The sequence below is a fragment of the Macrotis lagotis genome, chromosome 5 (genome assembly GCF_037893015.1).
Source record: "Macrotis lagotis isolate mMagLag1 chromosome 5, bilby.v1.9.chrom.fasta, whole genome shotgun sequence".
NCBI classification, from domain to species: domain Eukaryota; kingdom Metazoa; phylum Chordata; class Mammalia; order Peramelemorphia; family Peramelidae; genus Macrotis; species Macrotis lagotis.
Genome location: NC_133662.1, coordinates 225,571,081 through 225,596,011, shown reverse-complemented (window position 1 = coordinate 225,596,011; position 24,931 = coordinate 225,571,081). Strand labels below are relative to the sequence as shown.

The following is a 24,931-nucleotide window of genomic DNA, read 5'->3' as shown; positions in this document are numbered from 1 at the left end:
AAGACTATGAAGAAGCTGACATGTAGAAAAGCTGGCACCTTGATCATATCCTTATCCCCAGTTTACCACACTAGAGCCTTCTAAGAATTTCTCCCCAAGTGAGGTCTGGGACTTTCTCTCTTGATTATCTCACCCCTAATGGAAGAGTTCATTCACTCTATATCTTTTGGCATAGTCTTACTGTATAACTTCCCTACTTTCTATTTACTATAGACTTGAATAGACTTATGTGTTATTTTCCATATGTGGTCTTTGTGTAACTTGTATGGAGGGGAGAGGGAATCAAGATGTAGACATAAAGCTTGGGGTATTTTTATCCCAATAACATCCATCAGAAATTCAACTTGAGGGGCTACGTGGTGCAGTGGATAGAGCACCGGCCCTGGAGTCAGGAGAACCTGAGTTCAAATTTGACCTCAGACACTTAATAATTGCCCAGCTGTGTGGCCTTGGGCAAGCCACTTAACCCCATTGCCTAAAATTAAAAAAAAAAAAGAAATTCAACTTGAGCCTAAAGGTTATTTCCCCTAGACTAAGAACATTTAAGGTGTCAAACTGATATCATTTTAGACTGCTACTTTTTCTCTGAGGAGAATAAAGTGGCCAGCCTCAAAACCCCAATCTCTTGTTCTCTCGAAAATTTCCTTGGGAAAAGGATGCGAGATGACTCTAGAGATGGCTATCATTGTCTCCCTGCAACTGGACAGACTCATGTGGACACATATAATGTATGTGAGCCACAGAGACACACCCGTTCCATGAGGAAGGATGCCAAACTGGAGCAAGAAGGTGACTGAGATAATGAATAAGACAAAGAGGATTGGTCCAAAGAACTAGAGATCATTATTCTGGAAATGAGTAGATAATATAGTTGCCTTCTTTTTTTTTAAATTTTTTTTAGTTTTTGCAAGGCAATGGGGTTAAGTGACTTGACCAAGGCCACACAGCTGGGCAATTATTAAGTGTCTGAGGCCGGATTGGAACTCAGGTACTCCTGACTCCAAAGCCGGTGCTCTATCCACTGCACCACCTGGCCGTTTCACTAGCTGCCTCCTAAAATAAATAAATAAATAAACAAATAAATGAACGAATGAACAAATGAATTAATAAATAAATTGGCATTGTTCTAGGGAGGGTAAAAATAGAACCAGGCTGAAGAAAGTTGCAAGGAAGAATTTTCTAATAATCTGAGTTGTCAAAAAAAACTAGCCCCAGGGTAGGATTTTCTTATAGGGAGACAGAGGGCTCCTCTCCTGCCAGGGGTGTGGGAGAGGGGCTTCCAGCACATGGACAGAGGAGGCTGGACAAGAGAGTTCAGAGTTTGGGGCCTCCTTCAAACCAGGGAACCTGACTCTTTTCTTTTCTTTTCTTCTTCTTTTCTTTTTCTTCATCTTCTTCTTTCTTCTTTTCTCTCTTTTTCTCTCTCTCCTCTGTCTCTTTGCCTCTCTCTCTCTCTGTTTCTCTGTCTCTCTCTTTGTCTCTGTCTGTCTCTATTTCTCTGTCACACATACAAACATACAAATATAAACACACACACAAAAAAAAAAAAACACAGAGACGCGCATGCGCATGGGGAAGCGGGCGGGGCCTGTGGGGCTCCGCTCCAACGCGAAGGAGCGAGGGCTAGGAACGCATGCGCTGGAGCCGGTTGTTCCTTACCGGTCCGTGGTGAGGGAGGGACCGGAAGTGGGAAAGCCTGTGCGTTCCCACTTCCGGCCACCTCAGCGGGGGAAGAGGAGACGCAGGCGAAGGCAGCTCCGGGCGCGGAGGGTTGAGCCGTCTCGGGGCGGAGAGCTAGGGAGGACTCTCGAGACTGCCATCGTCGGGGAGCGGTATCGGCTCCCCTGTGAGCGGAGGACATGGTGTTGCTGACGATGATCGCCCGGGTGGCGGACGGGCTGCCCCTGGCGGCCTCCATGCAGGAAGACGAGCAGGTGAGGCGGGGAGCGCCACCGCCCCCTACTCCCCGAGAAGGCCCCGAGGTCGCGGGGCTGGGAGCGGCTGTTGCACCTGGCCGCCCGGCTGGGGAGCAAGGCGCTCCTCGGGGTGCACGTGTTGCTCTGGGCTTCGGAGGAAGTTGTTAGCCCCCCGCCCCCCGGGAACTCGCGTCCTTGGGAGGAGGGGCGGGCCTGTGCCCACCCCCCGCCTAGTGAGTTTGTGGAGCTCAGTTGGAAGCCACCACTTTGCCCTGGTTAGAGACCTGTCTGAACCCTGAACGAGTTAAGCGTTTCTCTTCGCCTCCCTTTCTTATCTGTAAAGGAGGGCCTGTCAGTAGCCTTTGACCCAGCTCACTGAACTCATTTCACGATTGATGAGGCAATGTGTCTGAATTATTTTACCCTTACATGCCGGGCAAAGTTAGAGTTACTAAAGGATGAGAAGATTTAAATTTTTGCCCGATTTCTTTAAAATCTTTACTTTAAAAAAAATCCCCAAAGTGTGAGAAAAGTAACATTTTTTTTAGGGCTTCACAAGGAGGTGACCCTGACCTTCTCATATTCGTGCCAACCAAAAGCTAGTCATCGGATTGTAATCTCTGAGTAGGGAGTGATTTTGGAAGTCATCGAATACCGCCTTAAGCACAACTGGAAACCTTTGCAAAAAACCAAAGCAGGTCATTAAACTTATTAAAATCTGGGGCGACTAGGTGGTGCAGTGGACAGAGCACTGGCCCTGGAGTCAGGAGAACCTGAGTTCAAGTCCAGCCTCAGACACTTAATAATTACCTACCTGTATGACCTCGGGCAAGTCACTTAACCCCACTGCCTTGCCAAAAAAAAAAAAGGCAATCAAAATCAGTGAGAAAGCCCCATAGTTCCCAAGATGATTTTTTAAGCACCCCTTAATAGTTAAGATGTCTTCCCTCGTGTTGAGCATAAATCTGCAAGGTGAAATCTTGAGAGAGCTAATCTCAAAAATCTAAATTGCTTTTCACTCCACTCTTGTGGTCCCATTTGGAGATTTTTTTTGGTAGAAATAATAGAGAAATACTGACAGATGAGGGAAACTGAGGCAAATAGGGTTAAGTGATTTACTCAGGGTTACACAGCTAGTAACTATCTGAAGCTAAATCTGAACTCAGGAAAACGAGTCTTCCTAACTCCAGACTCGACTTTGTCCACTGAACCACCTAGCCTCCTTATGCAAGTGTGGTATTTCAAGGGCTTTATAAAAGATAACATAGTGTAGTAAAGGAACTTTGGAGTGAAAAACCTGGAAACCTAAATTCTACTCCTGACTCTGATAAGTTCTTTGATAATGGACAAATCACTTCATTTTTTGAAGCTACAGAATAAGGATAATGATACTTGCTTCTCATTGCCTACATCACATGGTTATGTAGAAAAGGCTTTGCAAAACTTAAAATGCTTTGTAAATGTGAGTTATAATATTGAGATTGATGAATGGGATCCATTGCCATCCTTTTAGTTTTTTTTATTCACAGTATCCATGTTGGGAAGGAAAGGACAAAAGCGTATGTTTGCCATTTTGTAGATGAGAAAACTGAAGCTTAGATTCTGTAATTTGTCAAGAACACTTCTACAGTTAGGAACCTCTAAAGTTATAATTTAATTTTACTAACTACTATCTATCATACCTCTTTAGTTAAGACTTTTATCCAGGATAAAAAGCTTTGCTACTATAAGTTTATCTCACAAAGTCTGAAGTTCTTGATGAGCCATAGACTGTACTGTCCTTCAGAGCTAGAGATGAGGCCTGTGGAGATTGTTTTCAGCTACCATAAGAAATAGCATCTTTGTTCTATTAATACCTATGGAAACACATTCTCAGATAGGACATTTGATTTTGATTTTACAGCTGAAAGCTAAGCAATACAGGTGAATAACTTTAAAATTTTGAATATATGGTAGTTTGATAGTTCTAAATTATCAGAATTTATTGGAATCAAAGCATCTAAAGACAGGCTTCAGTTAATCTAAAAAGTTAGTATTATATTTGATAAGCTTTTTTACTAAAATTGGCCATTTATTTTTGACATTAAAAGATAGGAATGGACAATACAAATGAAAATTTTGTGCTTCAGATTTTCAAAGCAACCAAAATTTAAGCTGAGGAGGTATGTAGTTAAAATATATTAAAGGACTGAAACTATTTCTGAACAAATATAAGTGAAAAGAATGTTGAAAAGAACCACAGAATCTTGAAATGAAGTTGCTTTATAAAAAAGTGAAATCAGTTAATAATAGGTGTGCCTTTTCCTGAGCTGGAATAATAGAACAATTTTTTGTCTTTTCTAATATATGATACCATGAAATAGTGGAACAATCACTGCATTTAGAGTCAGCAACCTAGCTTTGCTGATTTTTAAACTATTTTTGTTCAGGTTTAGAGATTTCTCTGAGCTCATTTTTCTCATTTGTAAATGGGGAAACTGGAATTATTGCAGTTCATTTCAGTGCTAAAAAGAATTTCTAAATCCAGAATGTGATATTGGAGAATTAAGCTGATTCATGCTGCTCCCCAGCTATGTCATAGATTCAAAGTATTTTCTATTCAGGGTTCAATCCTTTCTGTACTGCTTGACCTTCCTCTTTGATTCCATCCATCTAGGCCTTAGGTGACATTTTCCCCTGAGCTTGTGATAGATGCCCCTGTTTACATCCAATTATTAACAGCTTTCCTTTCTTGCTAGACCCATCTCAGGGGCTCCTTCCTAATCTCTGAAGTCTCCTAGCACTTGGTTTGAATCTCTTAAGACATTCTGTTTTGTGGTATGTGCTATGTAAATAGACTTTCTTTTCCTCTTTGGAGTATAAAGTCCTCAAGAGTAGAACCGATATCTTCATCATTCGTCTTCAGATCTCCAGGGCTTGTTGGATGTAATTGAATTTAGGTGATCCAGTTAAAACATGAAATCATATTAGGACTTTTCTCAGACCCATTTAATGAAATCAGAGGTAGGGAGTAGGAGGGCATTCTCTTGTAGCCATTTTGTTGAAAGACCTTTAAAAATTATTTCCTGTTTAAAGTTAGAACTAACTTCTATAAGTGAGGAAAAGACATTCCAGTCCACATTTTAGTAACCTGCCATGTACAAGGGATCATGCCTAAGCACCGAGGAGATAAAGACAAGATACATTTATAAGGTGCCCACAAAATAAACATAAGGTAATGGGTAAGGGAGCCACCAGGAAGGACTTTGTAGAGAAAGAGGATGGCACTTTAGCTGGGGTCTAAGAAATGACCTTGAGCAGTCTGCAGAGATAGTTCAGTAGTGTTGTGTGAAGCTACTTTGGTTGAACTGTAATTGTTAAAGAAGAACCATCTGTAATAAAGCTGAAAATATTTGTTCTGTCCAACATGTGGTGGAGAGACTACTTAAAGGAATTTTTTTTTGACCCTAGAGATAATAGGGAGTTACTGGAATTTATTGAGCAAAGGTGTTAAAACCTGTATTTTAGGAATACCATTTTGGTAGCTTTGTGCATTGGATTGGAAGAGGGGAGAGGTCAGTTAAGAAGCTACTGCAGGGGGCAGCTAGGTGGCACAGTGGATAGAGCACTGGCCCTGGAGACAGGAGTACCTGAGTTCAAATCCTACCTCAGACACTTAATAATTACCTAGCTGTGTGACTTTGGACAACTCACTTAAATTGATTTGCTTTAAATAAATTGCTTTAAATAAATAAAATATTTTTAAAAATAAAAAAGCCATTGCAGTAATTCAGATGAGAAATGTTGAGGGTTTGAACACTAAATACTGAGTGTAAATAGAGAAAGGATCATGGATATGGGTTTTGTTGTTTTGGTAACATGGGTAAGGTTTGGCAACAAATTGTATACATGGGGGGGAAACTGAGGAGTTAGGGATGATTCCAGTATTGCAGATCTGAATGACTAAGGATGGTGGCACCCTCAATAGAAAGAAGGAAGTTCATGAAAGTGGGATGGGGGTGTTTTGAAGGAAAGACAGTGATCCACAGAGTTTGAGATGTCTACTGGAAATTTAGATGGAAATGTCCAAGATACAGTCAGACTGGGAGCCTGGCCAAGGCTGGGTAGATAGATCTGGAAGTCATCAGCAGTAAAATGATGATTAAATCTGTGACCTAATGATGCCACCGAAAGAAAATATCAAGAAAACAGAAGAGGACCCAGAATAAAGCCTTATGATACTTAACTCCTTATTTGGGGAAGCTATGGATCAAATGATCAAGAATTTTATCCTTAAACTTCCTTTCTAAGCACTTTCTTCTTAGTTACAGGATTGGAGACGAACAGTGATTGCCATGATGTAAAGCAACAGAAAATCCTCACACAGGGATAGACAGTTATTTGCAAACCTTCTCCTCTTTGATGCTTAGCTAGCAGTGTGGTGGACAGCAGGAGATGCAAACACATTGTGCTGCTCTGTCCTCCATTCTCCTAATTTTATTTCAAGCTCTCTTTAGGTCTTCCTTCTTTTCTGGCCTGCTCTCCCTAATTGAACTGTGTTCCTCCCTCTTCTTAAATTAGCTTGGCCGGGGCAGAGACAAGAGTGAAGCAGAAGGTAAAGCTACTGGGGGGGGGGGGGGGGGGCAGAAGAAAGAGCTTCACATCAACAAATTATCCATAGTGCAGCAGAATTTTTAAAAGCCAGTTATTGAACATCTCATTACTTTTTGGAGGCAGGTTCTTATTACTTCTGGCTTTTGGCCACATTTTGAGGTAAACAGAAATTTAAGATGGAATGGGCTAAGCTAAGCACTCTTTTGAAGCCAGCAGACAGCATTTGATACTGCCACTTGTTCAGTCCAAGGGAGGAAAACCTTGTACTGCCTATAACATTTTCTGTAAATAGAAAGTTGATTTCTTAATTAACTTTTCAAAAACCCCTAGATTTTGTTTTGGAATGGGGATTTTAATCTATTCTGTCATCTTATGCTGCCTGCAGTCACATTTTTATTTTATTGCCACAGTTTTATGAATAGAAAATAGGATAAAGAAGAAGAGCATATTCTATGGGGACTTGGCATAGTTGGTCCTGTGTGGACCTCGATTGAAAATAAGAAGCATCTATAAAGCAGTACTTATACTTTATGGATATTGAGATCAATCATAGTTGTCAGATCTGGCTTCCTGAACTTGAACTATTCACCATAATATTAAATAATAAACAGGACCCTCAAGATTAAGGTTAGGAACTAAGCGGTGTCTTCCTGTGAATAAGACTAATGATGTTCCCCATATTCCCAGCACTTACATAGGGCTTAGACCATGGAAGAATATACTAAAATGCTTAATTGGTCAGATAACTCTCAGTGTAAATTTTTTGTGCAGTATAACAAAAATTACCTTTACAACATTGTAATGCATATATATATATATATATATATACATATATATATATATATAATAAAAATATTACATTTCCTTAAACAAAAGATTTTTAAATATATGAAACCAGTGCAATTTAGTGAAATTTTTGCATTTGCTTATTGTAAAACAAGAATTTGAAGTTTAATTTGCATTGGTGTCTTTACTTTCATTTGACCTTCCAAATGAATACCTGCCATCTCTGTTCATGGGCATGTTTTAATACCTATGAAAATGTTGCTTCATAACAAGATTCATTGTAAAATGTATTTTAAATAGTAGAGTAGTTCTCCAAATCTAATATGATTTGGAGGCAAAAAACTACTGTTTGATAAATTATAGAAAAATTGCTGCCATATGCTAAATTTTAATAATTTTCTATTCACCATGTCTAAATTTCATTGCAGTTTTAAACAAACTAAAGCTGTATGAACGTAAAAGGAGGTTCACAAAAGCTTCTTGGTATTTTGCTCTAGCATAGAGTATCATCCTTCTGTTTGTTAGAAGTTAGAAGGGTCAGATGCAAACAAGGAAGAAAGAAGACAAATCTATTACAACATAGTTTCAAATGAGGTTATACCAAGATTGCCAAGAAATAATACTGAATATTGTAATAATAACTGATTGGGGTGGGGATGGGGATGGGCTTTAAATAAGCATTTTAAGAAATAATGTTTATACTTTGTAGAGAATTTCAGATTATGAGATTTCAGGTAGCAGTTACAATTTTTAATCCATAGTCCTCCTGTACTTTCTGTCTCTTAACTTCAGTTTACTCATTTCTAAAATATGATCATTAATATTTATATTACCAATCTTAACAAAATTATTGTGAGGAAAGTGCCTTTTGTGAACTGTTACATGTTTTTAACATGTAAGTTTCTACAGTTTTCTCAGGATCTTAGAGTTAGATGGGACTTACTAGACTGTAAAATTAGGAAATTACACTAGATAACTATGTGGATGGATAATGTCTACTTGGGGCCTACATCTTATGATCTTGCCCTCTATATTTGTCACTAAGAACTGTGTTACTGCTTTAAAGGCATTAATTTTTTATTCTAGACTAAATTTTTACATCCTATTAATTGAAATTTTTCTTGTTCACAGGCTGTTAAAAATAGTTTGGGTTTATAAGAATATTAAGCCCCTTTTTAAAATATAGGTCATTGGAAGTCATAGGAATAAGAAAGAGATAAGTAAGAACAAACAGAAAATAAAAATATCCTTAGAGGTAACAAATTTTTTTGCAATTTAAATCCTGTAGAAGAATATCTAATTTCAATATTATGCCAAATGAGGTTTAATTGATGTTGTGTAACATCACTAAGTGATATTATTTGTGATAAAAGCAAGGATTACCCTCTTGTGATATCCACCTAAATTATATTCTGAAATTTTCTAGTTTCTCTTATTAATGAATTTGTTTAAATCCTATTGAACTTTTATTTTTGTTTTTTGACATTTCTTGAGCTAACTGGTACTTAGTGTACAGCAATGTATATGGTAAAACCTTGGGAATGGGGTTTTTTAACTCTGGAGTAAACTAAAAAAATTTATTTTAACCGTTTTCTAAATTAGATTCTATCAAATTGCATCTCCTAACCTCTTAAATAGAATACATAGAACACTAAAACAAAACTTTTTCTTGATGACTGAAGGTCATCATTGTGAATGAACGTCAAAGTGCTTTAGAAAATCATAATGGCAGCTGAGCCAAGGAAAGGTTGGAAGAGGAGAGACTTGAGTCAGAAAAGCCGATTAAGGGAGGCTGTCACAATAGTCCAGGTGAAAAGTGATGAGAACTTGAAGTAAGGTGATGGTTGTGTAAGTGGAGTAAAGGGGACAAATGTTAAAAGTAAGGGGTATAGAATCAGTCACAATTGGACACAGGTGTTGGCTTGTGGGGGGAGGTTAGGAGGTTGACGTTGACAGATGAGACTGTAAACCTGGCTAATCAGAAGGGTAGTGGTTCTACTGGGTCTATATCCTGAAGAGATGATAAAAAAAAAAAAGGTAAAAACATCACTTGTACAAAAATATTCATAGCAGCCCTGTTTGTGGTGGCAAAACATTGGAAATTAAGTGTGAATGTACTTCAATTGGGGAATGGCTTAACAAATTGTGGTATATGTATGTCATGGAACACTATTGTTCTATTAGAAACCAGGAGGGATGAGAATTCAGGGAAGCCTGGAGGGATTTGCATGAACTGATGCTGAGTGAGATGAGCAGAACTAGAAAAACATTGTACACCCTAACAGCAACATGGGGGTGATGATCAACCCTGATGGACTTGCTCATCCCTTCAGTGCAACAACCAGGGACAACTTTGAGCTATCTGCAATGGAGAATACCATCTGTATCCAGAGAATTATGGACTTTGAACAAAGACTGAAGACTATTACAATCAAATTGGGGGGGGGGAAATTATATTATTATGTAATTTTACTATCTCATACTTTATCTTTCTTCCTTAAGGATATGATTTCTCTGTCATCACATTGAACTGAGATCAATGTATAACATGGAACCAATGTAAACACTAACTGAATGCCTTCTGTGGGGGTTGGGGGAGGGAAGCAAGAAAGGGGTAAAAGTTGTAAAACTCATAATAAATAAATAAACTCTTTCTTTAAAAAAAAGTAGTGGTTCATATGTCCTCAGAAATAGCAGGGAAGTTTGGAAGAGAATTTGAGAGAAAGAGACAGACAGAAATGGTGTAATGAGAGCTTTGTTGAAAGCCCTACCTACAAGTCTGTCATGAGGGAGACTCAGGATATGATGTGTCTCACCATATCAATCTCTCAAGCTGTCATAACCCCCTTGGCATCAGATTCTGATCTCCACTTTGGATTCCACCAGGGAATCCTAATATTCTTTGACTAGAAAGGTGGACATTTTAACTTAGCATAATTCCTATATTTAAAGTAATTGTCCATGATGAAACATCAGTTCAATCACATGATAAAATTTTTAATCATGTTGGAACCATAGCGAAGGCCTTTTGAAAATATAGCTAAATTCTATACACTGGTTCCACCTAGTCACTTATTTACCCAGATATACTCTAAATGTAATTTCCTTTTATTGACTTTCTCATTTTCTTACTTATTTAATAGTCTGAGTTGTTTTGTTTTTTAAAACAATTCTACCAGTTTCCAGATCTGAAAGTCAGACTCATCAGGCTATAGTTCCCAGGTTGTCTCCTTGAACTTCTTTGAAAATCAAGTATATGGCATCTTATGTTGTGATAATGCAAATAAAAAAGATAAGGAGCAGGGCAGTTCCTGTCATAATGCTGAACTGTCTTTTGATAAGTCTAGTTTATTAGTGTTATGAGTAACTTATCTTGAATGAGGCCACATGCATAATAGACCAAGAGAGGTTTGAAAAAAAAATGACCTGCATTCTGTTTAGGTTTTGTTTGCTCTCTGTGGATTGTTAGGCGAGGCATTTTCTTTCTCATTTCCTCATGTATAAAAACAAGAATGCTTGATTAATGTGCTCTATGGACTCTTCAAGCTCTAGGTCAAAAAATCTGTAATACACACACACACACACACACACACTCTCTCACTCTCTCTCACAGAATGAAATGTGGTGTATTTCCAATCATAATATTTATAGTTGTGTGCCAGAAATATTCTTTTCCTTATCTTATAAATGAATGAATGCAGGTTATAAGAATGTGTGGGCCATAGGGGTGACTAGGTGGCATAGTGGATAAAGCACCGGCCCTGGAGTCAGGAGTACCTGCGTTCAAATCTGGTCTCTGACACCTAGCTGTGTGGCCTTGGGCAAGCCACTTAACCCCATTTGCCTTTCAAAAACCTAAATAAAAAAAAAAAGAATGTGGGCCATAGAGTAAACCCAGTTTGGGGACTGGGATTGGAAGTTTTGTTTTCCAATTTGAGGCTTTTATAGTAAACTATATAGCTGACTACTAAATTATATATAAAGTATGCTCATGTAGGTTTTAGGTAGATAGCTTATGTGAATTTTCTTAAGTGACTTTAGGCCATATTCTTTTGTGCAATAGAAATATGGTTTCCACTTTCCATAATAATAATAATAAAAGGAATATAAAGTATTCTCTAAATATTAAAACTCTGTAGAAGAGTAAATTCTTATCAGAGTATTTTTTCAGAGAGGTTTATGGTGAAGTTCTTTAATAAATCAGCTTTCTTGTTGGTTCTTATGTGAATTTCAAATTTCTCCTTCAGTCTGGCCGGGACCTTCAACAGTACCAGAGCCAGGCCAAGCAACTTTTTCGCAAATTGAATGAACAGTCCCCTACAAGATGTACATTGGAAGCAGGAGCCATGACTTTTCAGTAAGTATAACTGATTCATTTGTTTATGATCATTTGAGTGAAGTGATTTAAATTGGGGATATTTGACTAGGATGTCGGAATCTAATTGGAAGATCTGAACTTAAGGGAAATGGAATATGCAATGAGGAAAGTTAAAGATCAATACCTCATTCTACAGAAGAAAATAATTAATCAATTAATAAAAGTCCCCCTAAATCCCTAATAATAAATTTACTTCTTTTTGTATCATTGAACTATTCATGGATCTTTCATTTATTGAAAATTAACTCAGGAAAATATATTGGTTTTGCAAATATCACCTAAATAGTAAAAATGTTTTATCAGAAAGAATAGGACTTGCATTATTCTGTTTCATTTGTAAATGGAACTTTTAAGAACAATTTGCCTTTAATTCCATAAATGGCATATTTATAGTCAAGGGGAAAAAAAGAAAATAATTTTTAGGACATTCATGGAAAACTCTTTGACACTTGACACCATCATTTAGAGAAGTGAGGCAATTTGACCCATATTTGCAAAGTTTTATTAAATGTTATATCAGATACAGCAAGGAAGAGGTAAGAAGCATTACATATACTTGGGAGAAGAAAAAAGTCATTCATTTCGTCATACTTGTATTAAGTCCTATCACATGTAGATACAAAGACAAAGGAAACAGGCCTGGGCCTCCATAAGCTTTCTTCTCGAGGAAACATGTCTGAGGATGAGGACATACAGTGTAATCTGAGGAAGATCAAAAAAGCCTTCTAGGAGGTAACAGCAGCTGAGCTGATTCTTGAAAAAGTATCAGGCTTCTGAGAGACTGAGGAGGAGGAGGAGGAGGAAGAAGAAGAAGAGGGGCCCTAGGCCTTCCACCAGACTTGAGCAAGGATAGATGGGGGAAGGTAGAGCGATGCGATGGACAGACAGCTTGTGGTTCCTTTTACCTGGTACACAGGACCTGAAGAGGAACTAATCAGAAAGAAGTCTGAGATGTTGTGGAGAGCCAGATTGCAGAGGGTGTTAAATGTCAGGTTGAGGAGTTGATGTTTCATCCTAGAGGAAGTAAGGAACTATCAAAGATTTTTGACCAGGAGAATTACATGATCACACATTTGTTTTGAAAATAATAATTTGGAGACTGGGCAAAGGATATTGAATGGAGGGTATGGGGGAGCAGGGTATTAGGCTGACTCAGTAGTCCTGGTGATAGATGAAGCAGGCAGATCAATACCATAAACAAAAGGATAAGAAAAGTGATAAAAAAAAGTTAGCAAAGCTATTTTATGTTTAAAAGTAAACAATTGTATGATTTTTATTGACTGATGCAAATGATTACCTAGGATGCAAATGATTACCTAGATTGATAACAGGGAGCACTTGAACAGAATGATGTTCTGACTTAAGTATTATCAGGTTAGTGCTCATCTTTGATAATTTATTGCATAAACTAATATAGTCCTGCACCAGAGGGAGTGTGAACAAAGTGTATTTACATGTACAGCTAACTTAAATTATTCTTAGTAATGAGAAATAAGAGTAGCATAATAGATTCACAGATCCAATTTTAAACTCTTCCCCTACCAGATATATCTTATTAGAACTGATGACTAATTGATCATTTTCACCTCCTCAATTATCCCTCATCTATCTTATATCTGAAATATAATGGGAAGATTGAAGGGATGAAAAAGGAAGAAGGAAGGGTAAATAAATAAGAATTCTCATAGTACTTAAAACTGAATAATTTAGAAGATCATAAACAAGCACTTAGTGCTGGAGAACAAATTTGTAGTTGAGTGGCCTGCTTCATTTTATACCTCAGTATTCTTTAAAAACAGGCACAGATTTTTTTTTCTTTCTTTTTACATGCTCAATATTTAATATTCTTGCTTTCCTTAGCTTCCATGTCACTGTACTGCCTTGGTTTTTTCCTCTGTTTTATCTCTGTGACCAGCTTGTGTGTGTCTGTCTTTTTGTCTTTTGGTCGATCAGTGTCTCTGTCTGTCTTAGATCCTGTTCTTGGTCTTCTGTTTGTTCAATAGTGATCTCATCCACTTTCATTTAAGAAACAACAGCTATTATTTTAACATGAATTATTTCCCAATGTACCTCCTTTGTTCCATTTGGCCTTCCCTTGTAATAAAGGAAAATAGCTTAGAAAAACCAATGGATGCAGTATCCCCACCCCCACCCCCCCATAAGTCCCCTACCTCTCTACAGAACAGATGAAAGGGATTTTTATCATCTATTCTCTTGGACCAAGATAAATAAAATTATCCAGACTTTTTTTTTGCCCTTTTTATTTTCATTCTTCCAGTCACATATCTATTTTCTTGTTTTGCTTTCTCACCCTGGTTCACGAATAACTCATCCAGCAAAACTGAGTATAATTGGTGTGTGTGTGTGTGTGTGTGTGTGTGTGTGTGTGTGTGTGTGTGTGTTGGGGCAGGGATCTTTTAATGAAATAGAGAATTTTTGAGCATTCCTGATGAAAAGACCAGATCTAAATAGAAAACGTGTTACTGAAACACTGGACTCAAGAGGAGATCTCCAAATGACAGTTTAGAACAAAGGTTAAAACTGAACTAAAATCTCAGAGTCATCTGCATAGACATAATAATACCTTATGGGAACACCAAAAGAAATTACAGAGAGAGAGAAAAAGAAGGTCCAGGAAAGAGCCTTAGAAAAACTCCTTCAATTAGGCTTGATGTGAAGACCCAACTAAGGAGACTGAAAAGGAATGATCAGAGAGGAGGAGAATCTGGAGAGAATAATGTCATGAAAAGCCAGAGAGAAAAGAGTATCAAATAGTTGATCAATTATCTCAAAGTCTGTAAAAAGAGGTTAGGAAGGATGAGAATTGAGAACAGGCCATTAAATTTATCAATTAAGAGATAATGGGGAGGAGATTTTAATTACTTAAATTAAAAATAAAGAAATTATTAGTACTTATATACAACATCGATAAGAAGAAAACCCCCATATACACCAAAATGTTTATAGAACTACTTTTTGTGACAGCAGAAATTTAGAGACAGAATACTCATTGATTGAGGAATGGCTAAACAAATTGCAGTGCATAAATGTAATGAAATATTGCTGTTCTGTAAGAAATGATAAATATAATAAATACAGAAAAGCATGAAAAGATCAATATGAATATGAGAGTGAAGTTAGCACAACCAAGAAATCAATATGCCCGTTGATTATAATATTATAAATGGAAAGTACAGTGGTACACACATCAAAAATGAATGTGGCAAATTGTAAAGATAAAAGATGATTTGAAAGAAGACACATGAGAGTACATTTTCAAACCACCCCTGCATAGAGAATGTTGGTTCAGAAGTGTTGCAATTGTTCACATTTTTGAATTTTTTCCAATGTATCCTTCCCTCCCTCCCTTCCTTTCTTCCTTACTTCTTTCCTTAATATGAGATAGCTGTCTGGGAGGGGGGAGAGTCACTGGAGAAAACTGATGATGTTAAAAATAAAGATCCCCTTAAAAACTTTTTTTTCTTGAAGAGAGATCATTAGTAACTTTGGAGAGAGCCAAACAGCAGAGAATTAAAGCGAGAGTGAGAGGAAAGGAAGCAGAGGCACCAATTGAAGATGGACTTCTCCAGGCCACCAAAGAGAGGAGAGGCAGAGGAGCAGAGCCAGAACAGCTTCCTAACAGGGCCTCCCCAACACTGGTCTCTCTTGCTGCTCAGTTCTGTTCCTGGCCACTGTGATTCCACGGTCTCCTGAAGCTTTTCTGTTTCAGTGCTGTGTGTTCATATTCAACTTTCAAGTGGATTCTGCCCATATCTCCACCCATTGGAGTCTTTTCCTGCCTTCATTGCCCAGTTCAGGGGTCACCTCATGCAGAAAACTTTCCTTGGATCATTTCTCCTCCTCTGACTTTCCTGTGAACCTGCCTCAATCTAACATTGTTGGTGTGACTCCTTCCTCTTTTAGAGTATAAGCTCCACAAAGGCAGGGACTTTTTTGTTTTTGGGGTTTTTTTTGGTAGTACCTGCTCCAGTTCCCTGGTAGCTCTTACAGTGTTTAGCACATAGAAGGCAAAGAATGTATGACTGTTGAACTGAGCAGATGGGGTGACTTGTCTGAATTAAATGATCTCAAACCTCTTCCATAATTTTAGGGTTGGCATCCAATTTTTAGGTACATTTGAAAAGGTTCACATTGCTATTTAAGTATAAATACAATAAATGTAATTATAGTCTGAATGGATTTGCAAGTAAAAATTCTCAAGATTTGTTTGTGAAGAAATTCTGTTACTAACAAGCAAAGTTTTAGTAGTAAAATGATAAAGTGCTATTCAAACAAATTATTCCTACTTTTGGAATATACTTTTAGTTAATGGAAAATTTATTATTCTCTGACCTAAATAACGTGCTATTTATGATTTGTCTTTCTGACTTTCCAGGCTGAAGAAGACCTAGGTAAGAGCCAAGCCCTCTTGTGGCAACAAGAGGAAATGTGAGAACTCAGGAAAGCATTTGCATGCTAGAAACTTCATTGATTGTATGGTTGCTTTTTTTGACTTTTTTCTCTTTCCAGTTACATTATTGAGCAGGGAGTGTGTTACCTGGTTTTGTGTGAAGCTGCTTTCCCCAAAAAGCTGGCATTTGCCTACCTTGAAGATCTGCACTCTGAATTTGATGAACAACATGGAAAGAAGGTGCCCACTGTCTCCAGACCTTACTCCTTCATTGAATTTGGTGAGGCTTTATCTTGTCCTGTGCTGTTGATGTGTCAGAACAACTAGAAGGAGTTCTTTGCTTTATTAAGTATTGTACTACCAAGGGCACAGGCTTGGGGGAAAGAATTAATGGTGATACTGAAGATCTGAAGTGGCTCTTTGCTTTACTTAGAATAAGAATTGTAGCTTTATCTAGAGTCCCAGAAGCAATTTCAGATCGGTGACTGTATCAGATGCTGCCCCCATTTATGATGAAATATCAGTTGTCTTTTCATTTGTTGAAAAACAGGAAAATACCCTCAGCATATGAACAAATAGTGCATGGATATCAGCATCTGTCTCAGGTTGTAGGAAGTGATATTGGGTTTTAGATATGAGGGTGATATCTGCTTTAAGCAGTTAAGTGGAACATTCCCCATGTTGAAATCAGGTTAAATGTCCCCCCACCTGCCAGCCATACTCATGTATGTGCCTCTGAAATGTAAGCAAGCAAGAATATGCCTTAAAGTAGGAGGCACCTGTTATCTTGTATTCTGGAGGTTTAAGTGGGGAGTGGCTGGCTCATCAAGACTTTTCAGAAACGGTAAATATGGAAAAAGAATTTCTGTATTGTGTAATTTTAGAAAGTGTTAGTATATGCTAATTTGTTCAGTCTATAGCTTAGTTTTTGAAATTTCACTCATAAACAAAATACAGCTCTATTTGAATAAGGAACAAGTTAAAATTAGCCCATGAGAGTCATTATAATAAAAATGGAAGGCATGCAAAACTTTCATTGTTCAGGACTGTCAGAAGTACAGATAGGAAGATAGGATGATAATAAGAACAATAAATATTTTTGCAAAACTTTTCCTGTAAGATTTGATTTCAAAATTTGTGATTTATCCTCAAACTTGAGAGTACTGAAGTTAAACATGTATGTTAGAGAAGGTGATGGATAGTGGAGAATAACTGGAGAATATTTTTAACAGGTAGTTTTCAACTTCTAAAAGTTGAAATGATAAACACAAACATGCAGCCTTTTTTCTTGAAAGTTCAGGGTCTAGTTGTGATGGTGCAGGCAAGAATTAACAGTTAATGACTTGGGTGGCTGGGTGGCGCAGTGGATAGAGCGCTGGCTCTGGAATCAGGACTCACTTAATTACCTAGCTGTGTGGCCTTGGGCAAGCCACTTAACCCCATTTGCTTTGCAAAATCCTAAAAAGAAAAAGAAGAATTAATGACTTTTTATTCCTGAAAGATGTTCATATACCTGGATAATTGACCACTAAAGAGTTTTTGGAATGCAGTTTGAAAAGTCTCACTTTGAAGTAATTCATGCCACAATGCATTTTTGTTCCTCTGTGCTTTTCCTTTAGTTTTCTGGCAAGTTTCTATGTTTGATCATTATTGCATGTGATTTTTTTTATTTTATTTTGTTTCGGTTTATTTGTTTTGGTTTTTGTAAGACAATGGGGTTAAGTGATTTGACTTGCCCAAGGTCACTCAGCTAGGTGTCAGAGGTTGGATTTGAACTCGGGTCCTCCTGACTCCAGGTGCTGTATCCGTTGCGCCACCTAGCTGCCCCTGAGACTAGTTATTAATAGTGGCTTATAAATTAATTATTACATAGGGGTTTTAGTTTAAACTAAATCTTTTATATTTTTTGCTGTCTTCTTAGTAGGGAGATTGGTTGATCAGCCTATTTGAATTCCTTTACATTACATAATTGCTGCATAACATAAAGGAATTCTAATGTCTTTCCTCTTGGAAAAGGAGCAATTCATTATTAAACATTTTAGGTGCTCTAACAACAGACCTGAAATATATCTGATAATTTCAAGAACACCTCCTTAGAAATGCCCTAAAATGAGTTATCTTATGTCAGGAAGTTCTGTATCCCCTCAGTATGGGTCTTGGGGAACTCCAGACCCATATGAGAGTATTTGTTAATGTCCCCTTGCTTCATTTTTCCAGATACCTACATTCAGAAAACCAAAAAACTGTACATTGACAGCCGTGCACGAAGAAACCTGGGCTCCATCAACACTGAATTACAAGATGTGCAGAGAATCATGGTGGCTAATATTGAAGAAGTATTACAGCGAGGGGAAACACTCTCAGGTACCTTTGTCCTAAGAGCAATGGGGTTCTGGTAAACAGGACACTCTTATTTCAAAAGGATGGGTAGTAGATGGGTTAAGGGGTCCTTTATAGTAAGAAGCCTCTTAGAGACTTAAGAGATCTGAGAAACTTCTTTGGTTGCTTTCTGTAAGACCTATCACTAGCTTCTCTCGTTTTTTAATCGGTACTGGTGTTCAGAAGGCACAGAATATTTTCTATGCCAGATGTCTCCTTTTGCTATTATTTTTACTACCCTTAGTGGTAAGCCAACCACTAAGGTTGTTTGTACTATTGCCTCCTATTTTCCATTTATTTTCCTACCTAATTTGCCACATTCTTGCATAATTAGCCTTATCTCATAGAGCTAATGGGTAACTTAAAAGTAAATACAATGCCCACATTTAGTTTAACCTTGCAAAATTTTCTTTTTTTCTTTTGATATTTTTTAAATTTTTATTTTAAAAATTTCCCCCAGCCATGTGCAAAACAAGTTTCAACATTTCCTTCCAAAACCTTGAGTTCAAATTCTCTCCCATCCTCTCACCCTGGTCCCCAAATTGAGAAAGCAAGTTATTTGGTGTAGCTTAAAAATGTTTGGCCATGAAAAACATTACTGTACTAATGTTGTAAAAGTAAAGTCATGTTGTAAAAGTAAACATAATCCCCTAAGTCTTTTAGAGTTCTCTTGGATTACAGCTTTACTGAGAAAAAGTAGGTCACTCACACCTAATCATCCTGCAAAATTGCTGTTACTTTGTATAAGGTACATTTTCCATGGCATCTGCTCCTGTAAATTTTTTACTTTGCATCTTGTTCATCATTTCCCATAACAGAACAGCATTTCATCTCAGTTTATTCATCACCATTCCCCAAGGCCCCAGAAGAGCCCTGCTCTAAGTATCCCTATATGCATAGGTTCTTTCGTTCCTGTATTTCATCTCTTGTGGAATATAGACCTGGCAGTGGCACTCTCCCAACAGTTCATCATTGTCTCAGTTTCCCTATATCCCTTCCACCCTTTGTCATGTTTCTCCTTCTTTTCCTATTAGCCAATCCAATAGGTATAAGGTAGTACCTCAAATTTGTTCCACTCCTATCAGTTTTGAGGTAGGACGTTTAAAAAATATATTTATATTGATAATCTGATCTGAAAACTTCATATCTTTTGATCATTTATCAATTGGGGAATGGCTCTTATTTTTTATAAATTTGATTCAGTTCTCTATGTTTGAGAAATAAGGGAGGTCTTTATCAGAGAAACTTGTTTCAATTTTTTTCCCCCATAGTTGCTGTCGCTAGCTATATTTTCCTCTATCTTATTATCCCCCCAATCCCCACTTATTCTTTTCTCTCTCTCCTTTCACCTTTTCCCTCATCAAAAGTGCATTGCAAAATTTTTTCAACAAACACACCCAATTCCCCAAAAACATTCTCTAAGGAACACCCATACAGATTTAGCTTAAAAAGCAAATTTTGCAAAATTTTAAAAGAGTAAAAGAATGAACTCTTAAGTGGAAATTCTTTTTCACTTCAACTGTAGTAACATTTGTGTTATTTAAATGTTGTAATTGAATCCTAGTTTCCAATCTTATGTCCAATTTGACTTATTGTTGTTTCCTAAACCTTTCAACCATTAAGTATAAAAAGTCTTAGATATATTGAGAAAGTATTCCTATTGTTTCTGACGTAAGAGAGACCCTTATTAATGGGAAAGGACATGACAGTGTCTAGCAAATGGAATATTGGTGAAACTTGAGCTTATATTATTGTAGTTGTTATTTATACTTTTGGTGAAATATAGGAATTATATTGTTTTCTGAAATAGCTTTATATTTACCTTCATGACAGTTTTCTGTTATAAAGAAGTTTAATGAATTGCTAAATTCATTGGTAAAATTAGGTTTAAAAATTGAAGTCTTCCTAAGACTTGGCATGTGGGCATCAAACAAATATAAATACATATGTGGGGAAGTGATCCATTTTTAAATAATTTAAATATGATAAAAAATACATCAAATAGCCATCTGTCAGCATTTAATAAAGCTTGTCAAGTAGTTAATTCAAAATCTGTAAAGTCATTGAGATGGAAAGTTCTTCCATCAAGCCATCAACTAGGCATTTTTTAACTTTTACTATGTTCTAGGCATTATGTTGGGGATAGAAAGAAAGGCAAAAACCTGTCTGCCTCCTTAGTATATGTTCTAGAAGGAGAGATAACCATGTGCATATAATCGCAAGACCATTTTTTCATGCCTTAAATAGTTTCATGAGTTGCTGTGGTTAAAAAAATTCATCCTCAGTCTGTGCACAGCCTTGTCTGACCAGGTAGGCCGGTCCTCAGATGGCAGACATAAGTATCCTTGGCTGGGTCCATGGAGACCTTTCCAGCTTGATAGCCCCTTTGGTTGCATCATTCTTTTAGTATAACCTTCCATAACCAGGGTTTTTTGTAGGCCAAAATGAAGCTTCAGAGTGTCAGACTTGCATGGAGTATTCCAGTATTTCCTGGAAGCATAGACTTAGAACTGATAAAATGGATAGAGTATTGGACTTGCAGTCAGGAATACCACCTCACTTATTAGTTGGGTGCCCATGGATAAGTTACTTAACCACTTAGGGCCTCAGTTTTCCTTATTTTTAAAATGGAGATTAAAAAGTCTTGTACCCCTAACTCTCAGAGTTGTGAGGAAAGCATTGTATAAATCTTCAAATACCACATAAAGAGGACATGGTTGTAGTGGTTCTCATAGTCTAGGCCACTCACTCTTTGCCGTGAATAAGTAGTTTGTGGGCAGACCTGAATTAAAGGAAATGCTTGGAGGGTTCAGGTTTATTGTTTTGTTTTGTTTTGTTTTGGTTCATTAAAGGATGAGCAATAAAGTCTTTTGATTGCTGCCCTTCTCATGAAGAATCAAGAAAAGTCTACTCAGTTTCCCTGCTTTAGGTAGTTCAGGATGGTAAGAATGACACAGTTTCTTTTCTTTCCACATTCTGAACGTGAACTTATTCACACAAGGCTCTCTATATGTAGCATGAGGAAGAGACTAGTCTAAATCTGTTCCTCCCCAGCAATGGCAGGTACCATTCTGAATAAATTTCTTTTATTGAACCTTTTTTCATCTAATAAGACTGATCCCTTGCCATTATGCATAACTTAGTCTTTGATGTTTCAGAAGGTCCTTAAGGATTATACAGTGACACAGGACAGACCCTAGTCGGTGCCTAGCCTTCCTCTACCTCCCCTCCCCCATCTTAATGCCTTGTTTAGAACTTGGTTAATGGAAGCTTATTTTTAATAACGAATCATTTTTATAATGGGAAAGTGACTCTTGGATTTTCACTGGTTTATTTCAACATAATCTTGAAATGAAAAAAAAAGGGTCCTAGTTGTCATTTCCTGAGGAATTTATTTCTATTAAAATTGATAAAGGGATATTGATATATTATGTTGATATATACCTTTTTTTGTGTCATGAATGTCTGTGGCAATCTAAAGAAACTTTTTAACCTTTCTCAGAATAATGTTTTAAATGTGGATTACGATGGAAATAATTCTATTGAAATACAGGTATCAGAATATTTTAAGAATTCAGAGAACCCCTAGAGCCTGTTTATATGGTACAGTTAGGAATCCACACAGCTTGGTGCAGCTTTCCCCTTACTCCTAAATTACGTGAATCCTTTGATATTCTCAGTGAGTGAGTACTGTTCATGACAATTATTAATTCCATAGCACAATAAACCAAGAGAGAAGAGGAGGGGCTTTGATTGTATTGAAGAGATGTTGGTCATACCTCTCATCAGCTAATTTGTTTTATTCTATTTCTACTTTTTGACAGCATTGGATTCCAAAGCCAACAATCTGTCCAGTTTGTCCAAGAAATACCGCCAGGATGCGAAGTATTTGAACATGCGTTCCACCTATGCCAAACTTGCGGCTGTTGCCGTGTTTTTTATCATGTTGATAGTGTACGTACGGTTCTGGTGGCTCTGAGCTGGTGAATGCCATCCTTGGCAGGGGAGAGCCTGAACCACGGCAGGCGTCTCTTTGCAGGACGCTGAGGCCCGGGTACATTAGGATCCAAATGGGACTTGTGACTCTGGAGGCCTTGAAAGAATGTTGTCCTGAATACCACAGGCCACCCCTTATTTAGTGAAGCTTAACCCTCTGAAGAAAGTCTTGTTGGGGACTGAAGACTTTCTTGGGTGGCAAATTGTTTATGTTAGGGAACAGTAGGACACCCCCCCTCCCCTTTTGTTTTGAACCTTAGGCAGCATTGACAAGGGCATTCCCTTTATGGAATGGATCCATTAGTGGGATTCGCACTAACTGACCTCTGCCGGCACCAACTTGTTCCTCCTTTTAGCGAGGGCAACCCAAATGGAAACTGTTGAGTGCCAGTGAACATTCCTGATGTGGGTAATGCTTGGTTTTTTCCTGGAATCTGGATCTTCAATGGCCACTCAAGACTCCTCTATGTGAAGGCTGATATCTGTACATATCTTAATGTCTTTTTCTTCCTGTGATAAGTTAACTTTGTTGTTTTCCTTTTCTGATATTTTGCTTATTGCACAATTGCTTTGGGGTTAAATGAACATTAAATTGAGCTGCCTTGAAATTATACCGTATCCCCTCCCTGATTAGGAAGGTAACAGACATTCTACAACTTAATTCTTAAACATAAAAGTTAACTATTATTGAAAGATCTTAATTTTCTTCCTTAAATCTTGTTTCATATAATACAGTGAAGAGAGCAAGTGTGACTTAATAGTAATGCTGGGTAGAGGCTCAGCACTTGCTCCAGCTCCTCTCTCATTTCTATTTATTCACTTTTTGCTTTTTTTTTGTTTTTCCCCATTTTTATTTCTGTGATGGGCACTTGGGGGAGCAAAGACAGAAAAGGTCACTTTGATCAACAATCTTAAGCTTCATGACCAACATTTTTAGTTATAATTCAGAGTAGAAAATAGAAAATTTTCATACATGTAGAGAATCAATTTTTGATTTCAGTTTTCTGTGCATTTTATTACAAATATTTTTAACCAAGGAAGTCTGTCAAAAATCATTGTTCCTCCTGTTTGTGTATACTTTCTAAGAAAGTTATCTTTCTAAGGATAGAAATCTCATTTGCTATATTTTTAATACCTAATAGAATGAAATCTGACCTCATATCCACTCTTTTCCCTCACCTGTTTGCTCTTTCTTAAGCTCCTGACTCTTTTGTTTTTCCCACCCTAGGGTGATAGAAATTTTCTTTTACTTTTGGAAGTGGATTTTTTGAAAAGGAGAGAATTTATGCATAAGGACTGAGGCAAGGTGAGGAAAGATCTCACACAGCCTTTTTAGTATCTCCTACCCAGAGGAAAAAAATATTGTTTAAGAAATAGCTTAATCCTCAGCACTTTAAAAATGTCTTCAGTTCGAAGGGTTATCCAAGATCCAGTTCCTGTATGCTGATTAGGAGTTGGGAGGGACTGTTTTCTCATATACTATGACATGAAAAGAAATTTGATTTGTCTCTCCTGATTTACTTAGAACCTTCTGAGAAAACTTGGTATAGTAGCAACTATTCTGACCTCAGCATGGATAGGAATCAGCAGACCTCAGAATGAATGGTGTGACTACAGTTCATCAGAAACTGGTCCAAGATCAAAAAACAATTTGTGATTGGTTTTTTGGGGTAATCAAAAGTTGCTCTTTGTAGATAGAAATAGTCCCCCCCAAATCTTGTCTCTACACACAGCTGAATGTTCGTGCTCTATAGGTCTGTGAAAGACTGAAGATTGAACCCAATATGGTGCCCTAAGATTTGGTGCCATTCAGCAGTGGAGAATGTGGCAGTGTGATAAAATTTGAATGCTGCCACTTGAGAGTCAGCAATGAAATAAATTTCTTCTAAAAATATCCCCTTCTTTTGTGAAGTTTGCTGTTGTCTAGTTTTGTTCATGATGTACATCCATACTTTTACCAGATATGCTGACCTGAGTACATTTTTGTTTCAAAATTCATAGGAAAAAGTTATTGAATGGATATAAAGGAGTAGGGGAATTTTTTTTTTTTTTGCTTTATTTGGGAAATGAGCATCTGGGGAAATAAAAAAGTAAGAGGACAAGATTTTCACTTTGAGTATTCCTGATAGTGTTTCTAGATAAGGGACACTGATTGAAAGACAACTAAATGGAATTTATCAAAAGGTTAAAACCAAAAACTCAAAACCATTGTGGAGAGAAATCAGTGAAACCTCCCTAGAACAATTAGTTTGATTACAGTTCATCAGAAAGGATAAAGTTCCCAATTTGAAGAATCACATTAGAGTTAGAAGGGACAAAGGAAGAAACGCAAGAAAATTAGTTTCTTCTAAGATTTCAGAGCTGGGATCAGAATCCCTGTTTTTAACTAGTCCATCATGCTTCCAGTTGCAAAATCTCTGACTTGGAAACCTTCTAGTGGGCCATCTTTTCTAACTCCTACCTAAACAAGGG

At 37.3% G+C, this 24,931-nt stretch overlaps 1 protein-coding gene across 1 annotated transcript; it reads left to right on the top strand.

Moving 5' to 3' along the window:
* Positions 1 to 1,700: 1,700 nt before the first annotated feature.
* On the top strand, positions 1,701 to 24,370 carry SEC22B (SEC22 homolog B, vesicle trafficking protein). Its single transcript, XM_074188584.1, has 5 exons — positions 1,701 to 1,934; positions 11,543 to 11,652; positions 16,204 to 16,364; positions 18,302 to 18,448; positions 22,288 to 24,370. Exons 1-5 carry the CDS (start codon positions 1,860 to 1,862, stop codon positions 22,440 to 22,442), a joined length of 648 nt encoding a protein of 215 aa, XP_074044685.1. The 5' UTR covers positions 1,701 to 1,859; the 3' UTR covers positions 22,443 to 24,370.
* The last annotated feature ends 561 nt before the right edge of the window (positions 24,371 to 24,931 follow it).